General features: G+C 57.1%; 1 protein-coding gene across 1 annotated transcript in view; it reads left to right on the top strand.

The window, feature by feature from the left end:
- The window catches only part of TCERG1L (transcription elongation regulator 1 like), a 99036-nt gene that overhangs the window by 32501 nt on the left and 44250 nt on the right, over window positions 1-22285 (top strand). Inside the window, exon 4 of the mRNA XM_023762660.1 lies at window positions 440-625. Coding sequence (XP_023618428.1) covers window positions 440-625 — 186 coding nt within the window. The remainder of the gene's footprint in view (window positions 1-439; window positions 626-22285) is intronic.

Here is a 22285-nt window from a genome sequence, read left to right as displayed (position 1 = left end):
GAGCTGCCAGGCCGAGAGGGGTGGGGCCTCCCCATGGTGGTGGCCAGTTGGATGGCAGCCACGTGCCCAGGGCCCTCTCTGCCCCCAGCACAGCTCCCCTCTCCACCCCCTCCCCCCACTGCTTGTGCTGGTCCCTGGGCCCCCTCAGCTCCTGCTCCCAGCATCACCTCTGACCTTGCACGGCCCTGCATCCGGCCCCTTCTCCGAGGAGCTGGTGACGGTCCGCGTGGCGGCTCGCGACTGTCGCAGAGCTGTGTGCTCTGTCACCGGGACATCTGAGAACGCATCCCTTTGTCTCTGGGGCAGTGGCACAGTGTCCACTCCCAAGAAAGGGGGCTGGCCCACTCTTGTGTTCTGTGCTCGTGTGTTGCATCATGAAATGGCATCTGTCTCCCGTGGCCCCGGTGTCCCCCGCTGACCTCCTGGCCCTCTCCCGCAGGTGGTTGCCACAACAGCCTTAAGCCCGTCGGCAGCAGCCCCGCCATCGCCATCGCCGCCGCTGCCGCAGCCATGGTCTCTGTGGACGCTGAGGGACTTGGGGGCCCCTCCCCCTCCAGTGCGCAGCCCTGCCACTTCCTGACGCTGGCACCCATCAAGATACCCCTGCGGACTGTCCCCTTCCCTGGTAAGCGGGAGCACGGCCTTCAGAGCCTTGAGTCGGTTCCAGAATCCACGGTAAGGAGCATGAGGGGGACCAGCCACCCGCAGGCGCCTGGCTTCCTGGGTCCGTGAGCTGTGGGGCAGCCAGGCTGGCCAGGGGAGGGGCGGGGCAGGCGGTATACAGGTTAGCTCATCACCCATCTCCACAAAGGGACTCGGGTCCATTCAACAAGGCTTTGCTAAGTCAACCCGGGGCATTTCCTGCCGTAGGGCAAAGCTCCCGGTTTCTGTTTGAGACATGCCACGGCCCTCGCTAACTTGTTAGGGGAGGGGACACGTAGGGGACAGGGCATGGCACCGAGAAGTTTGAGGTTTTCTTACCAGAACACGAAGGGAAGCAGAGGCAGCGTGCCAGAAGGCAGTCAAGCCTCTCAGTCAACACAACACGGAACGGACACCGTGGGCCTCGTATGGACTCTCGGCGCCTGGAGTCCTCCTGGCCTTGTAGCTGGGCCTGTTCCGAGCACAGGGTTGGGGTCTGCCCACCGCGGCAGGAGCTCTGTGAAGCGCCGGAGCCTGTGGGCGTGCCTGACGGGCCGGGACGGCCACAAAGGCATTGAGTCCGGGTGCCGTGGGGGGGCGGGGGGGGTGGCTCTTCTGAAAAGTCCTCAGGTGGCTCGGGATGGGCATCCTGGTGTCCTGCGCGGTTCCCGATGCCCGATGCCTGCGGGGGGTTCCGGAGGGAAGTGGGAGGCCGGTCCTGATGGGTGGCGACTCCGTTGTTCACAGTGTACGTGGGCGTCTGTGGACTGTGGCCACGACATCATGTGTCCAAGCCGTCCTTGTGAACGCACGGTTAGGTCCCTTCCTTACACGTAGCAAAAGCCACGTCTCCTGGGCGAATGCTCTTTGATTTTAGCTTTCTATGTGATTCGATAAGACAAACGGAAATTCTGCAGAGTTCTAATAATAATTGTACCCTGGAGATAATGCTAGAATTCTTTTTAAAAAATACATGTTTTTATTGATTTCAGAGAGGAAGGGAGAAGGAGAGAGAGATAGAAACATCAATGATGAGAGACAATCATTGATCGGCTGCCTTCTGCACACCCCCTACTGGGGATCAAGCCCACAACCCAGGCATGTGCCCTGACCGGGAATCGAATCATGACCACCTGGTTCATAGGTCGATGCTCACCCACTGAGCCACACCGGCTGGGCTAGAATACTAATTCTAGTACTAGTATCATTAATTGCTTGCTTATCAGCAATAACAAATATCACTAGATTGTTACCTGTATGAGTTCTAGGTAGAAAGGGAAATAGCCTTGCTGTCTCCAGTGTGGGGAGTGCTGCTTTGCTCACCTGGTTTCTGGCAACTCTAACGTGGCCTTCTCAACACGGGCCACCGGCTTCCATATTTCTCTCCCGGGTTGATAAGTTAGCTGGTCAGCAGAACATCGTACTTTCCAGAACAAAATCTTACGTCTGTTTCGGCATGTTACTGAGCATGCATTTGGGGTGTGACGGGGAAATGAGTAAACCACAGAGACGATCTCTGAGTGGAACATAATTTACAGCCGTGTCAAGATTTTGGTTCAGATCCATCAATCCATTGGCGCTTATTAAGGACGACTAAATGTGTTTCAAGGAAGTTACTCTTAGAACCGAACGCCATGGCACCAGGAGTAGCTTCACTCCCGGGTCTCTCACGGGATTTATAAAGTAGATGCTCACCAGGCATCTCTCCGCACTGCATTTTGTAAGGCTCTGTAATCACATTTGCCATAATGTGCCTTCGGGAAGAAACCAGACAGGCCTCGGCTTTATCCCGTAGATAACCGCCCAGACGCTGCCAAAGAGATGGGAGGGACAGGCTCACAGGCGGCTTCTAGAATGGCCTTTACAGTGTTGGCCTCGGTCTAGTTCCTGGAAACCTGGCTTTACTGAGGAGACACCTGGGTGAGGCTGAAATGCAGGCTGGAGGCTGTGTCTGGACCAAGGACCCCAGCCAGGGGGTGGTCCCGGGGCTCTGGGGCCCATCCCCAGCATCAGGGGTGACAGGTGCCCCCAGTGAGGGGGTCTTCGGGCAACGCGACTTCCGAATAGTGTTTTCCTGGCTCTTTCCTCCTGGCCTCAGCGGGAGGCGTGGGAGTGAGACTGGCCGGGGTCCCGGTGACCAAGGGATGTCTGTCAGGGCTGCTTTGAGCCGTCAGCAGCCCCACAAACGAGCTTCTGTGAGACTGAAGAGCTGACTCTCTTGGTGAACATTCTCCGTGGGGTTCCAGCCGCCTGCTGGGCAATCCCTGCGCCCTGAACGTAGGAGGCCTGTAGGGGGCGGGGGGGGGGGGAGGAGGAAGCGAGGACAGCGTTGCTAGCACAGCAGAGCTCATAGACCACGGCCGTGCAGCTCTCTGTGGGATTTGCTCCGCATTCAAGCAGATCTTATAAAAGCAGGTGAACTTTAATGTCGCTGCGATGAGTAATCCTGTTTGCACTTAGACGATCACTCCCATTTTATCAGATGAGCTGGGTAACCTCCGAGCCCCACACGGCGCAGCTTCATGGTTCTCAGCCGGGGGGCGGGGGCTGGGGGTGCTCCCCCCGGGGCACATTTGGCAGTGGCTGGGGACATTTATTGTTGGGGGGGGTTGCTATTGGGACGTAATTCTAGTGGGTAGAGACCAGTGGTTCCGCCCCACATTCTACAACCCCCAGGACAGCCCCCCCCCCGCCGTGGTGAAGAGCTATCTGGCCCCAAATGTTAGCGGTGCCTGTCGGGACACAGCGGTGTGTATTCTAGAATTCCATGTAGACGGTGGGAACCCGTATTGGGGTGTGGACGGTCTGCCCTCATCGGGAGAGTCAGTGACCCAGTAAGTGAAGGGCTTTGAAGGAAGTAGGCAGGGTGCTGGGAAGGCCAGACATGTTACGCTAACATTACACGCCTGTAGCGTGACTTAGAGTCCAAAGGGGGTACATGTTGAAAGAACCCATGGCCCGTTCCAGTCTCCCATCAGCGGTGCTTCCTCTGCCCGAGTGGCCGGCACCTGCAGCCAAGTTCGTCCCTGCGGTTGCTCTTCTCAGGGCCCGTGCTTTCCTGGTGCCTGCTGGCCTCCTGCTCACCTCAGTCCGTTCACACCTGTCCCCGCCCTAGGCTGTCAGTCATCTGCTGGCGGGCTGCCCCCGGCACCGGGGTCACGCTCACACGGTGGCTCCACGCGTGACTCCACGGCAGCTTCCCCGGCTCCTGTGACCACTCTCCACTTTGTACATCAGCAGGTTGTGTAACCTATTCGACTTCACAGAATTTCCTTTTTTTTTTTTTAATTCCTTACCCGAGCATATGTTTTTATTGGCTGAGAGAGAGGCAAAGAGAGAGAGAGAGAGAAACATCGATGTGAGAGAGACACATCGATCAGCCAGCTCCTGTACGCACCCAGACCGGGGATAGAACCTGCACCCTGGGTGTGTGCCTTGACGGGACTGACCCCATGACCTTCCAGTACACGGGACAGTGCTCAACCCACTGAGCACACTGGCCAGGGCCACAGAATTTCGAATGCTCCCTCTCACGGGTCTGCTCCTGTCTGAGGGGAGGTAGCAGGAGGCGGGCACAGCAGGGTTACCTGCAGGTGTGGGCAGTGACGGGGGAGCTGGCCGATGGGGGATGGTGGCAGCGGGCACCTCCTCTCCCTTCTCCTCAAGCAGGTCTCAGCGACACAGCCTTCCTCATTTCTGACTGTTCCCTTAAGCCTTAGCACTTCGGTGCAAGCACAGACACTTTCGGGGTGAAACGTATCTGGCACTCTGTATTTCCTAGTGTGTAAGGAAGAGGTGAAGTTTACCGAGGGGAGAAAGACAGTCCTGCGGGAGGGTTTGTCGCAGAGCAGGGCCCGCTGTCCCCCTCTCTGGGTGGGTCCTCAGACTCATGTTTTTGTTGTTGTTAATCCTTGCCCGAGAATATTTTCCCATCGATTTTTAGGGAGAGTGGAAGGGAGGGGGAGAGACAGAGACAGAAACATCGATGTGAGAGAGACACATCGATTGGTTGCCTCTTGCACACACCCCAACCAGGGCTGGGTTTGAGCCTGCAACTGAGGCACGTGCCCTTGACTGTAATGGAACCCAAGACCCTTCAGTCTGCGGGCTGACGCTCTACCCCTTGATCCGCTAGGGCCAGACCCGCGTCTTGAGTGTCCACAGGCGTCCTGGCCCAGGTGCCAGATGGGCGCCACCTGCGGCAGGCGATGACGTCGCAGAGGCGAGCCTCGGGTACGAGTGACGGTGGTTATTTTTAACCCTCTGCCCACCATTTCGTCAGCGTTCAGGAGAGAAAGGGAGGATGTGAGGGGAGTGGTGGCCACCGTGGAGTCATTACCACGCAGCACAGCACAGCGAGGAGGCAGAGCCATCTGCCCGGGGAGCCGCTCGCCACCTGTCCTCTGCTCCAGGGCAAGTGAGTGGGTGACTGTAACATCCTGTCCCGCCACCGAGCAGCTGGGAGTGACTGTGCTTCCCCCTCTCAGTAACTCACCCACCGAGCCACCGAGCCAGGAAGCCCCCGTGCCAGGACCCACGGGCGCAGCCGATCCGTGGCTGTCGCCGCCTCATTGGAGAAACCCGTGGGTGGGCAGCAGGCACCGAACAGCCACAACCCGGGGCTGGCGGATGCAGCCTCTTCCTTTATTTTTTTTTTTAAAATCCAGGAATTGTTTCCTCCTCCACTGCAATGAAGAATGTCATAATACATATTAACATTTCAGAGAGGCTCGGGGACAAAAATAGCATCGCAGCACAATTACTTACACTCCAGAGTGTCGGAGACTCAGCTGGCTTCTATGGGAAAGACATCTGTGTGTCTAATACAGGGATTGCGCAGCTCTCGGGAGGAAAAATATTGGATTTAAACAACCTGGGGAAAAAGACTTCGTCTAGTTTGTTTCCACAAATGAACTCCTGTTAGGGATGCGAGCTACGCGTGGCCACGCTGGCACTGCCACACTTCTTCGCTCCTCACCTGAGGAGGCGTTTTTGTTGATTTCAGGGAGAGAGAGGAAAGGAGGGAGAGGGAGACGCATGCACCTTAGGCGTGTGAGGTGCAGAATTTCCTAAACGGGGAGCCCCTGGCTGGAATCCAAAGGGCTTGGCAGGAGGGGAGTCTGCTCTTGCTCACCCACCTCCTCTGCTCGTATCTGCACACCGGGCTCCATCCGTGGTAACTTCCCGCGGAGGGAACTCCGGGCTTGGCATTAGCAATCTCCCCTGTTAGCTTCCATCCGCTGTTGGAAAGGAAATGGGAAACGCATCACGCACGTTGACAGCACACACGTGCGTGTGCCACGTGGACAGAACGCTAGACAACAGGCCCGAGACGTCCCCCTGAGCCTAAGGAAGGGGCATCTCCCTGGCCTGATGCGGGGAGCCCCGGCTCCTGCGGGCCAGGGACAGTCGCTCCCTGCAGGTGCCATGACCTTGTGCGCCCAGGTGTGTGCGGCTCTAGCAATCTCCCGGAGCTGCGGCTTTCCTGCCTTTCGCGTCAGTGTAATCAGAGTTCATGCGTTCTTCTGTGATGGCCTTCTTTCTGCTCAAAACGAGGTGTCTTCACAAAGCCATTCCCGCCCGTGCTTCCAGCTGTAAGGCCGTCCCCTTCATGTCGGTGTCGCATTTGTTTGTACCTGTGCCTCCGCCCAGTACCTGGCCCTCCTGAGAACGGTTCATTCCCTGTGAGAGGTGAACCCAGGATGCGACTAAGCAGTGATGGCGAAGCTATGACACGCGTGTCAGAGGTGACACGCGAACTCATTTTTTTTGGTTGATTTTTCTTTGTTAAATGGCATTTAAGTATATAAGTATATCATATAAGTATATCATATAAGTATATCATATAAAAGTATATCAAAAATATAAGTCTTTGTTTTACTATGGTTGCAAATATCAAAAAATTTCTATATGTGACACGGCACCAGAGTTAAGTTAGGGTTTTTCAAAATGCTGACACGCCAAGCTCAAAAGGTTCGCCACCACTGGACTAAGGGGACCTGCAGAAAGAGAATCTGTCACCCCAACTAAACCCGTGTGCCCGTGGGAGCACGCACGTCCGCACATGCACGCGCTCCCGAGTGTGAGGGTCAGTGCGTGGGCTGGGTGTGTTGTCAGGTGACTTGGGCCACGCGGGGTGCTGCTGACAGGTGCTGTGCTGGGGGGCGGGGTTAGAGGGAGGCGGATTGGAGAACCATCAGGAGAAGCGTGAGGGCCCAGCCCCGTGGTGGATCAGGATGGACGGCGGGCGGAGTCGGAGAATCAGCGCTGAAACCCGCTGTGGCGTCTGCTGGGGAAAGGCCTCGTCTCCGCTCATGTTCATCTCTGTCGTCAGATCTGGTGTCATTTCCGGTTGTGAATGCCTGTGTCACACACACCTGGCCTTGTTTCTATGCCGAGGGGCTCACCCGGGCGGGTGTCCTGTTGGTGGTGAAGGTCCTTGAGGGGCGAGAATCGGATAAACACAGGCCAGGCTGAGTGGGTGCTGCTGCTTCTACACACACGTTTCAAAATGTGATAATCGTGGGCAAGCACGTGCCGATGTTCTTTCCATGGCTCTTGCACAGGCCTCGCTCCCTAGCCCTCACACGCGAGTAGTGGACAGACGTGAGCTCACACGCGAGCCATGCTCACTGGCCTGACAGCTGAGCTTCAGAAACGTGCAACCAGGGGCTTGAAGTAACACTGTGCCCATGGGGCCCAGACCAACCAAAGCACAGGGTGATGCTGACAGGCGGCACCCTCAGTCTGCACACCGCCCGCCATGGGGACTCCACCCCCAGGCCTCCCGCTGGGTCCTGGGCAGCTGTCCTGACGCCCCTCGCAGCCCAAGAAGCACAGCCCCCTTCTCACACTAGAAGGGCCCGGGAATGTCTCACCAATTTCACAACATGTACGCATGCACGTGCACACACGCATACACATGCACACACACACACACACACACACACGCACGCACACACACTGCATCCCTTCCATCAAGGCCGACCTCAGACCGGCTCTTCGCTACGACACCAGGTTTAACTATTCGCCAGAATGACTCCCCACAGCCGCCTCAGAAGCCCACCTCTGGTCGGGCTGTTGCCCTTGGAGGCGCGTGTCCTCTGGGCGGGATGGCTGCCGACTTGGAGAGCCGTGATTCCGTGGGGCGAGCACGCACATCAAGGAGGAGGCACCCCCTGCACAGTGAGCTCACAGTGGGCGCTTAGCCGAAGCCGGTGTAAACCTCTCGGTGTTTCCCCAATTTATTATTTTAAGCCTATTAGCAAGCTATGATGTTGGCTGTTATTTCCAAAAATAATTAATCAGAGATGAGTCAAAGAATTCCGAGGAGGTTAGGCTTGGCAGGACCGCCTGGCGGATTACACACTGCAATTAGCACGGCTCCCTCAGCCTCCGTCCTCGCGACCCTTTAATTACGTTTCTCCGACACTCTCTCCCGGGCGGGCACGGTGGGGTCGCGGTCCCTGCTCCGCACGCTGGTGGCGGTGATGCCGCCGACGCCCCTGAGAGAGTGTGGGAGGCCGGCCAGTCCTGCCTCAGCGCAGATGTGTTCTGAGAAGTTCGGGTTCTTCCGCGGGGAGGATGGGACTGAAGTCAGGCTCAGGGCCAGGCCTGGGCCCGGGCCTGATTGACAGCGATGCCACCACAGGGTGGCCCCGCCTCTAGGGCGGAGCTTGTTGGTTCCAGGTGCCCAAGAACCGGCCCTGGTGGGGTTTCTCTCCACCCCATGCCCACCAGCAGAACCCATCCTGGTCCCTGCAGAACCCGCCTCGTCCTGTAGTCACCCCAGCTCCGCCACGCTGTCGCCCCAAGGCCGGAGTGTGCTCAGGAGAAGGGAGATGTGTGAGGTTTTGTGATTCCCAGCCTCACCCGGGAGACAGCACGGAGACCAGTTCAGCAGCCGAGTGGGCGGGGCGGGGCCGCTGAGCCCTTAGTCCCTTAGTCGGTGAAGTCACGGAGGGAGAGCATGTTCAGATTGTGACATGAATTTAGATGTCATTAATATTAAATAGGTTTCATTAATATTGATAAGTGCTGTTCCATGAGAGTCCCAACCTCAGGACCACGCTTTGGCACCAGAATCCAGCCGACACCTTTCCTCGCCTCATTGTTAACCCCCAGCAGCTGAGGCCTGGGCTTCCCCCAGGTCCCCTTTCGGTTGTTCCCAACTCTGTGCTCTTGTGTGTCACCTGGATGTTCTTCAGATTCCTCTCTGCACCTTTCCGTTCAGTTCCTCTTCTCTCCCCGCACCCCAGCCCCCGAGGGCCTTCGTTCCTCAAAGCATCCATCTTCCCGAATCATCCCTCCTGCATCCCGGCTGCTGCCATGCGGGCGGCGTCTGCTGGCTGGCAGCCACGTCTCGGGATGCGGCGTCTCCACTCCTATCCCAGCCACACTTGCCTGGAGCATCTGCTACCGTAATGTCCCAATAAAAGGAAATTCCAATCTCTTTGATGTTTAAAATTCTCATTTGCCTGCGAACTTGACGGATAGGTTGTCAAGTTTACACAATATGGGGTGAGTTGTTTTTCTCTGAAGAAATTGCTCTCACCGTCTTCTAAAACCGGGACTCGCGGAGGGCAGGGCGCACTCCAGCCCGTGTGAGCGCACAGGTGTGCTTTCTTTCTGGAAAGACACTATGGCAAGGGCACCAGGTTTATCTTTGATCTGCAGTGATGTTCTGATGGTAGCTACACATTTAAAAATATTAATTCTGGAGAAAAGTCTGTGGGCCTTTTCAGTACAAAGATTCATTGTTCTCTACTGCTGGGAAATTCTCTTATTCACACACACACACTCAGACACACACACACATGTGCTGTGAATATAGATTATAGATTGCATTTTATATTGTGCTACACGTTATACTATGCATTACATGTACCATATAGAGTATAATGTGAATACATGTAGTGTGAGAGAAATTACATGTAAGAGAGTATGATGTATTCACATGACATTTACATCGATTACACACATATTGTATGTCATCTCCTCCCCCGTGGGGATGCTGTGTTTCTGGGGTCGCAGCAGGAGGCTGTCAGCCATCGTGGATCGTCCCCCCTCGGGTGTTGTTATTTTCTCTCATCTTTTGTGTCTCTGACTTTCCCCCACATCCTGGGAGGCCTCTGGACCTGTGTTTTCAAAGTGTATTGAGTTGGAAGGAGCCCTTTGCCCCTGAGCATGCCTGTCTGCCCTCGGTCACCATCTGCTCTGCCTGTGGCACCTGGGGCATCTGCTCACCTGTGGATGCAGCATTTGTCCTTTTCCTTTTCCCTTCTCTCTCTGACTCATCTGCCCCCCTCCCGGGGCTCCTGGGGATCATCGTAGTCTGTTCTCTGTTGCCGTCCGGCTGGGATGTCGTCCTCCATGTTCTGGGAAGGTTCTTGAAGGCCCCGTCCCTTCTGAGGGAAATCAGGAGCCCAACATCTTTAAAAATATATATATTTTTTAATTTCAGAGAGGAAAGGAGAGGGAGAAATATATAGAAACATCAGTGGGGAGAGAGAATCATTGATCAGCTCCGTCCTGCATGCCCCCTACTGGGGATGGAGCCTGCAACCCGGGCATCTGCTCTGACCAGGAATCGAACCCTGATCTCCTGGTTTATAGGTCGGTGCTCAACCATTGAGCCGTACCAGCCGGGCACCCTGGGAGGGTCCTTGACTCTGACCTGAGTCTGGTGTGGCGTCTGCAGGTGAGAAGGGACTCGGCCTTGTCATGCAGAAGCTGGGCGTTCAGTCATGTGGCAGGATTTCTGAGCGCCGTCTCTCCCCAGAGGGTGATGTCACGGTTGTCCAGGTCGCCCCTAAGCCCCGGGCAGGTGCTGCCTGCTGCCCTGCCCTCTCCTCTGTCTCCAGGCCTCGCTGGGCAGCGCTGGCGCTTTGGCCACATCCCCGCGGAGGGAAGCCGTGGAGTGTTTGCTGACCGGGTCTGATTATCACCCAACTTGTTTGCGCTGTTCGACCACTTGTCCCAATCTGCAAACAGCTTTCTTTCGAGATAACAAATAAATAAACAGATAACAGAGGGACGTGCTCATTGTCCCATATGCCTTTATTCTTAGGAGATAAGATGAATGTTGACATTTAATTCTCATTTTTATTCTGGGCGTCGCATGAACGCCTCCTCGGCGGGTGTGCTATCGGCAGATCTTCGGTTCCTGTATCAGCAAACAGTTTATGGGCTGTTATTTACTTTTCTGTGTCCAATAAAGGCTGCATTCAAGCGAAGGCGTGAAATTCCATTTCCTCAGGCAGCTGCAGATATGACGTCTGTGAGAGTGACAGGCTGTGTCCACGCCCCGTGCCGGGCCCCACTCTGTCCCGGCTTCCCGGGATCCGCAGCTGTAGTGGACTGTCCTTGACGAGCACACTTGGACTGGAAGGGCCTGTCCTTTGGTCACAGCAGATGAATAAGTACCGGAGGGGTGTTGCTTTTTTTAATATATTTTTTTATTGATTTCAGAGAGGAAAGGAGAGGGAGAGAAGGATAGCAACATCAATGATGAGAGAGAGAGTCATTGATCGGCTGCCTCCTGCACGCCCCCCACTGGGGATGGAGCCTGCAACCTGGGCATGTGTCCTGACCAGGAATGGAACTGTGACCTCCTGGTTCATAGGTCGACGCTCAGCCACTGAGCCACGCCGGCCGGGCAAGGGGCATTTGCTTTTAGGTTCCCAGAGTTCAAGACTGCGGCAGGCCAGGAGACCGGGGTGTGCCTGGAGTGTGGTTTGTGCCAGGACACCCTCCTGACCAGGAAGGATGGCTCCCAGGACTGCGGGGCAGAGGCTCCGGGCACCATGTGCTGAGCCGAAGCTGCAGCCAGGCCTCCCCCCTTCAGCCCAGCCGTCCTGGTGGCCAGAGGGTTGGCCCCTCTGGGGGCAGCTGCCAGGGCCGCTTCCTGAGGTTGTGCGGTGGCAGACTTGCAGGACAAGGCTGACCGTGGTTGGGGTGGCAGTGATGGGGGAGAGGTCGAGGCTGGGTGGGGGGGCGGGGGGCGGCGGTGGAAGGAAATCGGAAAACCCCGACGTCATTAATGGTGCTTTGACTTTCAAAACATGAGAGTATTTTGACAAGAATAAAGCAATTCCTGTACCCTGCTTGAGTTAGGGAAGCCAGAATTAGGGCTTTCGGGGTGAGAGGGCTGCACAAAACAGTCTCGCTCCTGAATCAATCAGATTCCTAAAGGAGGAGCCCCGGCAGCAGCAGCCCAGGCTCAGGATAGAAGGGCGTGAGCCCTCGCCCTGGGGCCGGGGCGGAACCTGGGGGAGAAGCGCTTTGCGAGGCTGAGCCCAGCGTGGGCGTGTTCCTAGCAGCTACTCCAGCCAAGAGGGGCAGAGGCTTCCCGTGCCAGGGGAGGTGGTGAGTTCCCACCGTGGCCACACCCTTCCCCAGGCCTGCGTAGGTGGGCGGCTTTCCCATCTTGTTAGTGTGGCCCAGGACCTCCATGGAACTGCCCGCACCCACCCCCTGCCATGCTGTACGCTGTATGGCTGTGCGGGTCTCGGCCCTCCGTGGCCTCACGGCTCCGGATACTCCGTATAGAGACGCGGCAGACACAGGTTTCCGCTCAGCACGTGGCTCAGCCAAGCACCACGTGGAAGCACTTTTAATGCTCCCTTCATCCAACGGGGATTTACTGCCCGGTGGCCTGGCATCGCACAGAGGGCATTCCGGTCCCTGGCCTTGCCAAGCACATAGTTCTGCAAATAATGTCAACCTCCCTCACCACCCCCCCTTCTCCCCCCCCCCACACCCATCACCACCAGGAGGGTCTGCTTTAGCGATGCCTGAGACATAAATCTTTACTGTGGGAAACATTCGCACCGGGTTAAAGTGCTGTGTGAAATGGTGAAGTTTTATGCCAGCCCCTCGAATTACCTATCTTCACCAGGTACAACGCACCTACATATTAAATTAGCAGGTGCACTAATTTATCTTCCTTTATTTATTCATTGTCTCATTTCAATAAACATTCCCTAAGCACCTACTGTGTGCAAGGAACTGTTTTTGGTACCTGGCAAACCTTGAGGAACAAAATAAAGATCTCTGTCCTTGAGGGTGTACACCTACGGGGAGAAGCAAACCCTCACAGAAGATGGGGCACGCGAGTGAGTGATGTGGGCGGTAGACAGTGATCAGTGGTGGAAAGCAGGCCTGGCCGACGACAAAGGACACTCGGAGGCAAAGGGGGCCGTCACGCTGTGTGTAGCGTGAGGGGGCAGGCTCACCGGGAAGAGACCTTTTGGGCGAAGCTGGGAGCAGGTGAGGGATCCCGCTGGGGGGCTGTCTGGGGACGGAACATTCCAGCAGAGGGAACAGCCTGCGTCGGGGTGAGCTTGACATGAGTATGAGCCATGGGGAGGCTGCAGACGGGCGTGGTGGGAGGGGGTGGGCAGAGGATGGGCAGCGGGGCCACGAGGGAGTCACGGAATGTCTTTACAGCAAGTGAACTGGGACTTTTGCAGGGTTTGGAGCGAAAATGCACCAAAGATGTCTTCTCGTTCGAAAGGGCCACTGGCTGCTAAGAACAAGCCTTTGGGCCAAACGATGAAGCAGGTGTCGTGTGTGGGGGGATTTTAAGAACATGGAGAGAATGGATCAGGCAACGCTATGTGCAGCAGCCCCTGGGGACACACAGATGTCCTCACTTCTCCGCCTCAGACTTTCCTGCTCAGAGTACAGGCTCCTGGCGGCGTCTCCTTCCGGACACAGTGGCCTCTCTCAGGGTCCACACTCCTCGGGGGTCAGCTCTGACCCCAGGTCCCCTGGGTCAGCCTGTCCTCAGGCTGGGAGCCGCCGCGGTCTCAAAACTTGCCCGGAAAATGGTCTCCTTGTGCTCCGCGGGTTTCCTGTTTGTTTCCGGGATTTTAACAACTCGGTGCGCTTAAGGCTGGTGATAAATTGCGGAACTATCGCCGTCATTCACCAGGCGGTATTAGGAAAGTTAGTGTATTTTACTACCACGTGGATTTCCAACAGTGTGCGTGACAGGTACACGGTCTCTCAGGTGTGGTGTGGCGGGCCGGGGGGGCGGGGGACGGGGGGAATGAGCCGGAAATAATCACAACAAAGACACTGGCGATACTATTCCAACCATCTTCAAGGAATGAAGTGATTTCTTAAAAGTTTAATGGAAACTAAAATGACAGATTCTCTTTTTAGTGCACTGTATATCCCATCGCTTCAGCATTGATGTTTTAATGCGGCTCTAAATGGGTGATAAAATTACATATAAAAACAGCGCTAACAAGGGGAAATATCTGGACAGAAAAAACCAGTGAACTGTAGACAGGAGAGAGAAAAGTCACAGGAAAGACTGAGACATTGGAATGAACACTCTAAGTCTTATATGTGTGTATGCATATATGCATATATAGGCACATATGTCACACACCCACATATATGAACACTAGCTCTTATTTAAAAAATGCAATGCCATGAAGAAAGGGATCCAGAAAGCAGAAATACATGAGCTAATAAAGGTACAGAATGCGTGTAAGTTTGTCACTAACAAAGAATGCCAGTTGTAACAATGAGGCCTCAATGGTACTGTGTGACGCCCCCCCCTACATTACGTTACATCGTTACCCTGCGTTATAGAGACAGACTCAGGCACTGCTGTCAGCAGGAAGAGCATCTTTCTGAAGACGAGTGTGTATCATTCTCCTCCCACATGGATGTCCTCCGACCTACCATCCCCTCTAGGGGAGTTCAGTCTTAGGATGCATGCAGTTTACTCCAGGGAGAGCTATTTGTGACACTTAAGACATTAGCAGCGACTTGCCTCTCCTGTGGTACTGTAGGTAAGTTGTTCTGTGAAGTGACTCTTCTACATAGCCTGTAGCCTTTTACAAACGCTATTTGTAAAGACTACAGTTTACCGTGAACTGCTGACCACATCTCGTGTTTCAGAGGCAGAGAGAGACGAAGAGGGTGAGGAGATGTTCATGAGACGGGCCTGGCTCCCACCTTCTTCTCTGGGAGATGGGGGGGGGGCGTCTGTGTGGACACCCCTCATCCTTTGCCCTGCCCACCAGCCACATTCGAGGGCTGGCAGAGCCGTGAGCGGGAGCCAGCCCACCGTGCCCGGGCTTAGGCAGCGAGCTGCACCACATCCCCTAACAAGCCGTCGGCCCACGTGACCGTGGGAGAGTCAGGGATGAATGTTCCAGGGCATGTTGGCAGTCGGCAGGTGAGGGTGGGACGCCTAGCCCACGGGTGTGCCATGGGCGGCCAAGACTTTTCTCAAAGATCTTGATATTCTCCGTGAAGGCAAACGGAGATTAGCTTCCTCCCCGATCCATCTACTTGGAAAGAAATAAAAAGTCGGGGTGGAATTCCGAAGGAAGAATGAGCTCCCCGGCTCTGTCCCTGAGTGTGTGTCGGGCTGGGGAAGTGTGGCCCCAGGTCCAGTCTGGTGACACCCGGGACCCAGGAGTGACACAAGGAGAAGGGACTGGCAGGTCACGGAGCGGCACCTCTTCTGGACGCTGGTCCTCAGGGAACAGTCCAGGTGCGTAGAGCTGGATGCTACAGCCGTGCTCGGGGGCGGGCAGGAGAGGTGGTGGCCGGAGCCGGGAGGAGAGAGTCAGAGTCAGGTCTCAGAGACAGACGGACAGAAACGGGATGGCAGCGGGAGCGACAGGACCCGGAGCCTGAGATACTAATGAGCCGGAAGAAGGGTCTCCAGCCGGCGCTCGATCTGCTGCTGAGCACTGGCGTTAAGGATAATGGTGCCCAATGAAAATGAAAACGTTACACAGAGACCATAAGAGGCCGCCTGTTCTGTGAAAAAATGAGAACGAGGAACGTTCTCCGTCAGTGATCAATATCTGAATGAATGACTGTAATCTCTGTACTAATGACAGTGCGCAGCTTGGACTTTGTGCTCCGGTCTGTCACCCATTCATCCAGTCGGCCTCAGTGACCGGGGCAGCCGGACAGCCAGCTTGACTGGCGGCTCACCTGCCGCTGGGCAGGAGGCCTGGCTGCGCTGGAGGCCAGTTCGGTGAAGACCACGGGTGTGTGTGACGCAGAGGTTTCCCCGAGTCCCCTCTGAGCTGAGTCGGAGGACCCCAGGAGGTGCTTGCCCGAGGCTGCATTAGGCTGTATGTGTGCTGTGGGGGTTACCCTCCTGCCCGCGCCCAGTCAGGAGGGAAGCCGAGGTCGGCCTGGGACCAAGCAAAGCCCGAGGCCACTGTGTGGGCTGACTCCGTCCACCTCTGCCCACGCCCCTCGGCCCCCTAAGTGCACCCTGAAATTCCAGTTTGCAGCTGCGAGCCCAGCCCGGGGGAAGGAGGGAGGGGTACCTTTCCCAAGGCCACATGCACAGGCATAGAGATGGCGTCCCCCCTGGGCCAGGCGCTGGGTTGGGCTTCCACCAGCCATGGCATGTCCGGCCCTGGTGGTGATCCAGGAAAGCTCCCTTCCCATGGCCAGTGGCCACACCCACAGGAGGTTCTGGAAGGCAGGCCTCTGAATGGGTGTTGCTTTCTTCTGGGGCCTTGAGGGCAAAGGGCCAGGCCAGTTCGGAGCGTTGCTGTTGTGAGGAGGCCGGTGGCAAGGAACACCCCTGAGAGGGCGGCCAGCCCCTGGGAGAGGGGAGGGCGCATCCCTGCTGCCCGGAGCCTGGAGCCCACTGGCCGGTGCCGCAGGGGCGGGGCCCAGGCGGGGGGTGTGGGGGGGGGTGAGAGCCCCGGGGGAGAGCCTCCTGCACGCAGGTTTTGCTTCTGTGCTTTTCCCTGAAGCAGGAAAGCCTCCGTCCCTCTGCGTCTCACACAGGCGTTAGAGACAGCGCTTCACTGTCCCTCTTCCCCCGGCAAGGTCAGGAGTCTTTTTTATTTTTTTTTTCTGAATGAAACGGGTTTTTGTTGCCTGGCGTTTACACTTATAAACCATCATTAGTTTCGATTACACGTATTTAGCAGGTGGCTCATTTATGCGGGATGCCGCGAGCGTGAGTCTCTGGCTGCGTTTCTGGGCCAACAGCTGTCCCAGCGACGACGTGTCGCCTCCTCGGCTTGTTGGCCCCAGGAGACCAGCGTCGGCTCTCCGGCCGGAAGTCTTCAGTTCTCAGGGCTGAGGTGCAGGGCTGACAGGCCGCCCCTCCTCCGATGGAGGCGGGGGCCTTCCCGTGATGGCAGCTGTGGTCCATGCATGGGCTGGCATGTCAGAGCGGGCTGCGGGCATGTCAGGGAGCCGCTCCTCTGATGGAGGCGGGGCCTTCTCCGAACACTGAATTTCGTGCAAAGAAGCCAGCACATTTTTCAGGCCCAGGGCCCATTAGAGTGGCACTAATTCACATAAGGACCCAGCGCCATTCAACACGTAGCCGTCGATGACCAAACTCAAGTGCCATTTGCGGCTGATGGTGAGGCCCGCGTCGGGGGCAGACGCTCAGGGCCCCGACTCCGCGTCGGTAACTCATTGTTTTGATGGACTGTCGCCTCCGCCGCGCTCGCACTGCACGCGCAGAGAAACGGCCACCTTAATGGCCCGGAACCTGTAGGCTGTGTCATATTTATTGCGTCATATGTTACACGGTGGCGCTCCAGACTGAGCGAGGCGATTCTCTCACGGGTTTGGGTTATGGATGAATATGACTTCTTCCGAGGATCGGGAGGGTTTTGTGTGTTTCCACGTTCTCAGAGGAACAGGGCTTGAGGGCGCGTGCAGCCAGCTCCCAGAAACAGGCCGACACGAGGACACGCGTGGCCACACGGCCTCTCCCCTCAGCCGCAGGTGGCGGTGACAGGAGTTGGGTGACCACACGGGGGCTGGTCCGCTGGACCCTGCAAATGTCCCAGAGGCGTGTTGTCTGCAGAAACTCGGCCTCTGCTTCCCGGAGGGTTTGAAGGCGGCAGGACCGCGCATCCAGACCGCCCTCCTGTGCGGGCAGGACGGGTTCCGACGTGTTCGTGCGTTTAGGGGCCCCACAGCCTTGCGGGGGCTCTGCCAGCTCTGGAAAATGCTCCCAAACAAGTTAATTTTGCGAAGAACTCTAATGTGTTTTTAATGAGTCATAATAACAGATGTAATTTTAACCGATGCGTGGCATAGTTTTAAAATGTCTTACTTTCCAATGCTACATCCCTGTTTTAAGCTTTCGGAAATTTCCCCTTTGGAGACGCGGGCCACGGTGAGGAGACCCCGTCTCTTGCGGGCTGCCCTCCCCTTTCGGGAGGAGGTAGGCTTCCCGGGATCGTGCGCTGACGCGGGAAGGGTCTGCCGGGCCTTCCTCAGGCACCTCCTGGCGGTTTCAGGAGAAGTCCTCGCTCTATCAGAGTGCCTCCTCCCTGCACGGAGTCCCTTCACATGCTTCCACTCCCCGACAAGCCACAGCGCATTTCATAGACAAGAGGAGCTTTGGCCCGGCCGGCGTGGCTCAGCGATTGAGCACCGACCTATGAACCGGGAGGTCGCCGTTTGATTCCCGGTCAGGACACATGTCCGGGTTGCAGGCTTGATCCCCAGTGGAGGCCGTGCAGGAGGCAGCCAATCGGTGATTCTCTCTCATCATTGATGTTTCTCTCTCTCCTCCTCTCCCTTCCTCTCTGAAATCAATAAAAATATACTTTAAAAAAAGGAGCTTTGTGTATAAACCGGACTAGTGTCCCTCAGAAGGGCTAGGGTTCCAGTTGGCCAACAGGACTCTCCCATTCCTTGCCCGGATGTCACAGCTGCAGCCCAAGGAACCCCAAAGGCAGCCTTTTGTGCTTGTAAATGAGTTAGACTATGCCCAACCCCGCCCGCAGGCCTCATCGCCCCTTTACTGAGAAGGCCCCGCCCACCCCTCGGGGTCTCCCGGGCCACCTGCACAGCCCTGTGCTCTCCGTGAGGGTGGCAGTTATGGGCACGTATGGCGGGGAAGTGTGAGGGGTCGGAGGGGGAGGGATGGGGGAACTGGGTAAAGTGAGGACTGAGTTTAGAAGCCGTGCTGCTGGGCGTCTCTGGGGCCCCTTGGCCACGTCCTTTCTCTTTGGGCACTGACTCCTTCCCAGCATGCGACTGTCTGTGTGCACAGCTGGAATCACCCACCATGTGACATCAGGACGCCGTGCGTCACAGGCCTGTTGTCATCGCTGTGCCCTGTGCCCAGTGCAGGGCTCCTTCCCGTGATGGCTCTGAGGGTCCATGCGTGGGCTGACAGGTCAGAGAGGGCTCGTTTGGCCGGGAAAGCAAGCAGAGGGAAGACCCCCCTCTCTCTGGAACCCGGTCCTGGACCCACATACACTGGGGATAGCAAAGCTAGAGTGCACCCCGTGTTCTCGTCCAGAGCAAACCAGGCAGCACATGAGCAGGACTCTGCGAGGCAGGCAGTGTGTCACGCCCTTAATTATGGACGAGTCAGTGTGCGGGGGAGGGAAACACCATGGTGTTTTCTGACTGGCCAGCCCTGCCCCCTGCACATGGCCCATCTGGAGATCCGGGCTGTGTCCCCTCCAGTCCCCAAGCTGAGGGCCCCGGGATAATGCTGGCCCATGTCAGGCTCCTCGTGACCCTACTTGGCTGGCCGCTCCTCCCTCGCTGCCCAGGTTCCGAGGGCAGCAGGCGTCCTGGCAGCGAGGTCCCGGCCTCAGCACTGCACGGTCAGTCACAGGACATAACCCCACGTACCGGCTCCGAGGCTGCGGGAGCCACAGGGCGGGTGGGGGAGCCCGTCCTGGGCTCTGTCCTGCGTCCACAACCAGGAGCCTGTTACATCCCCATGGGAACCATGTGGAGCGTCGGAGGCCCCTCATTCTTCTTCCATTCACCCCCCAGGGAGCAGACAGTCCGAAGGAACTCTTCTGTTCTAAGCTCTGGGCTGGGTCCAGGCCATCGGGGCTCCACGAGCCGGGGTTCCACTCACGTGCCTCCAGAGAGGGGCCGAGGCGGGCAGCGGGGCAGCGTTTCAACGGCAGCAGTTATTGTAACAATGGATCTGATTTTACCTCCCCATCCATCACATGCACTGTTTTCTCTTAGCAACTCCGGTGTAAATTGCTTTTCGAGGAATAAATGGACAATTCTGGTTGATGAGTCTTAGCTCCCGGGGCAGGGAATTCGTTCTTTTATAAAAGCCATCAGGATCTACTTATCCGCCGTGGTCAGCGGCAGTGAAACCCAGCGTCCTGGGTGACGGGCAGGCTGTGTCCCGTTCATCGTCCTGCTGTCCCCGCTGGAGCCCCCGTGAAGCGGAAGAGAACGTGAAAGGTCAGATAAATGGGTTCTTGCTCCGTCTGTGGCTGGGAAGACACAGTTTCCTCCTCTGTGATATGAGTACGGCACGATAAAACCTGCTTTAGAGTTTCCAAAGCAGGTAGATGTCCATTTCATCCAAGATTCTCACAACAACCCGTGGAAGAGGAAAAACATTGTCAAAGTGAAGGCCTTACTGTAGTGGGCGCGCCGGCAGCTACAGGCCTGGAGACGGAGTGCTTACGAAGAGGCCCGAGGCTCTGCCAGCTCCACTTGGCCTCAGTCCCCACCCCGCCCGTCCTGATGTCTCACACCTGACCCACTTCTGACTTTATGTGTCTCCTTGGGCTTTGTTCATATGGTTGGGACTGTTTTTGTCCATTTCTTCTTCTTAACCAAGGGGAGGCTGAACAGGAACTGACTCGCTGATGACTCCTGGCTGGATTTTGCCAAAGTCAACTGCTTTACCGTACAGTGAACTGATGTCCTCCTGTGCGCCTCCACCTGCAAGGCCACGGCAGGGACAGAGCCACCTGCCCGCGTGTCCTGCCCTTCCCTGCGGCCTGTGCGGGTCTGTGTCTGTGCGGGGCCGGGCAGCAGGGGCTGGGCCGTGGCCGGGTCAGGTCAGGTTCAGGGCAGCAGCCATCTGGTGCTGCTCTTCGCACTGTAGGCTGGTCCCTGTGTCTTTGGGCGGGTAACTTGGCTGTGGGGGTTTCTGTGTTTCCCTGCAACCCTGGTTTCTCCATCTCGGTGTGGTTCCTGACCCACGAGAGGTCAGAGGACATGCTTGGCCCCTGACCACGCTCTTCCCAGCCTCAGCGACAGCCCGGGCCTCACAGCCTTCCCCTTCCCCCTCCACGGCCCCTCTGACCGCAGCCAGCACTCCCCCCCGGGGTGCACTCCCCGTGGGTCGTGTGCCAGGCGCCCTCCGAGCCTGCGCCTCCGTGGGTGTCCTCAGGAGCGCCTGCCCCCTGGGGGTCTCCACCGCTGGTGACCCCTTATCTCCCCAACAAACAGAGAGCCTCCAGGCGCGGAAGGCTGTGCTTTCCCCAATTACGCCTCTTCCTTTCTAAATTGGAGTTAAAATTTCCATTTATATTTAAATAGACATTTTAAGGTAATTTCCTCTCAGCAGCTCATATGCTTATCTAGTGGTGCGTCCCCCATTTGAAACGCTAGGATGGGCTTCAGTATCATCAGCTCTGATCAGCCGGTCCTTCCTGGCTCCCGAGGGCGACGTGGGCGGGCGCAACATGGGAGCCAGGGAAGACTCTGGCCCAGAGGTTTTGAAGGATCAGAAGTCGTGGGTGGGTCTGGACCGGCATTGGCTTTAAAGGCAGTAGCACTCTGTTGGCGTCTCCCACTCAGAAACGACACGAGGATGTTGGTTCCAGGGGAGGATGCTGAACGGACCGGGCCTGGCTGGGTCCCACTGCTCGGCCCACCACCTCACGTGTTCGAAATCCTTCCTTAAGCTGAACTGAAGCCTGCCCCGCCCCCCTCCCCCCCATTTGTATGTGGCACTTCTGAGACCCAAAAGCAGTGATAAACTTCGTGGCAAACATTGAAATGACAGACACAATGCCTTTCGCTCCTGACGCTCACTGTTTGGGGATTTAGAAGGTGGTGACCGGGACCGCAAGCCCCTTATTAAATAATACAAAGACTCCAGTTTCCTAAAAGCGGGGCCTGACTCAGGAGGAGGGGGTGCTCCCAAACCAAGAGGCCGGTCCCACGGGGTGAAGGTGTCGGACAGACGTGAGATGAGCTGAGGCGCCACCAGGTGAAAGCGGATTCGGTGGGGAGGGAGAGGTGAGTGGTGGCAGCCCCCAGCACCCCCCATGAGCTGTGGCCTTCCCATGGAGGCAGGCTGGCTGGGCTGGACCTGAGTCCTGGGCGTGAGGAGGGTGTGTGGTGACGATGGGAGGGACCCTGGGGCGGGATTAGGGATTAGTCGGCTTCACAAGGGAAGCGCAGCCCCTGCCCAGCTGGCCTTGGACTTGAGCCCTGGCCGAGCTCCAGCCCCTCGGGCCCCAGCCCCGGGCATAGGTCCCCGGAATGAACGCTCACAGTGTGCCTGGCTCTGCTGTCAGCAGCTCCTGGTTTGGTTTGGTTTTGTATTAAAAACTTGCCCTCATCCCAACATACAGGGGCCTCTACCAGGTTACGTTGATTCCCTTCCCACTGTCCTCACCGGTGCCTGTGAGAGCTTCTTGGGACCTGGGTAACCTCAGGTCCCCACATCCGGGGTCCTGTCGGGCAGGCGTCCTGTGGGGCAGGGGTCCTGTGGGGCGGGCGTCCTGTGGGGCAGGGGTCTTGTGGGGCAGGCGTCCTGTGGGGCAGGCGTCCTGTGGGGCGGGCGTCCTGTGGGGCAGGGGTCTTGTGGGGCAGGCGTCCTGTGGGGCAGGCGTCCTGTGGGGCGGGCGTCCTGTGGGGCAGGTGTCCTGTGGGGCGG

This window comes from Myotis lucifugus, unplaced genomic scaffold (genome assembly GCF_000147115.1).
Source record: "Myotis lucifugus unplaced genomic scaffold, Myoluc2.0 scaffold_255, whole genome shotgun sequence".
Taxonomy (NCBI): Eukaryota; Metazoa; Chordata; class Mammalia; order Chiroptera; family Vespertilionidae; genus Myotis; species Myotis lucifugus.
Note: the sequence above shows the minus strand (reverse complement) of the source record. Positions and strands in the feature narration are given on the sequence as shown.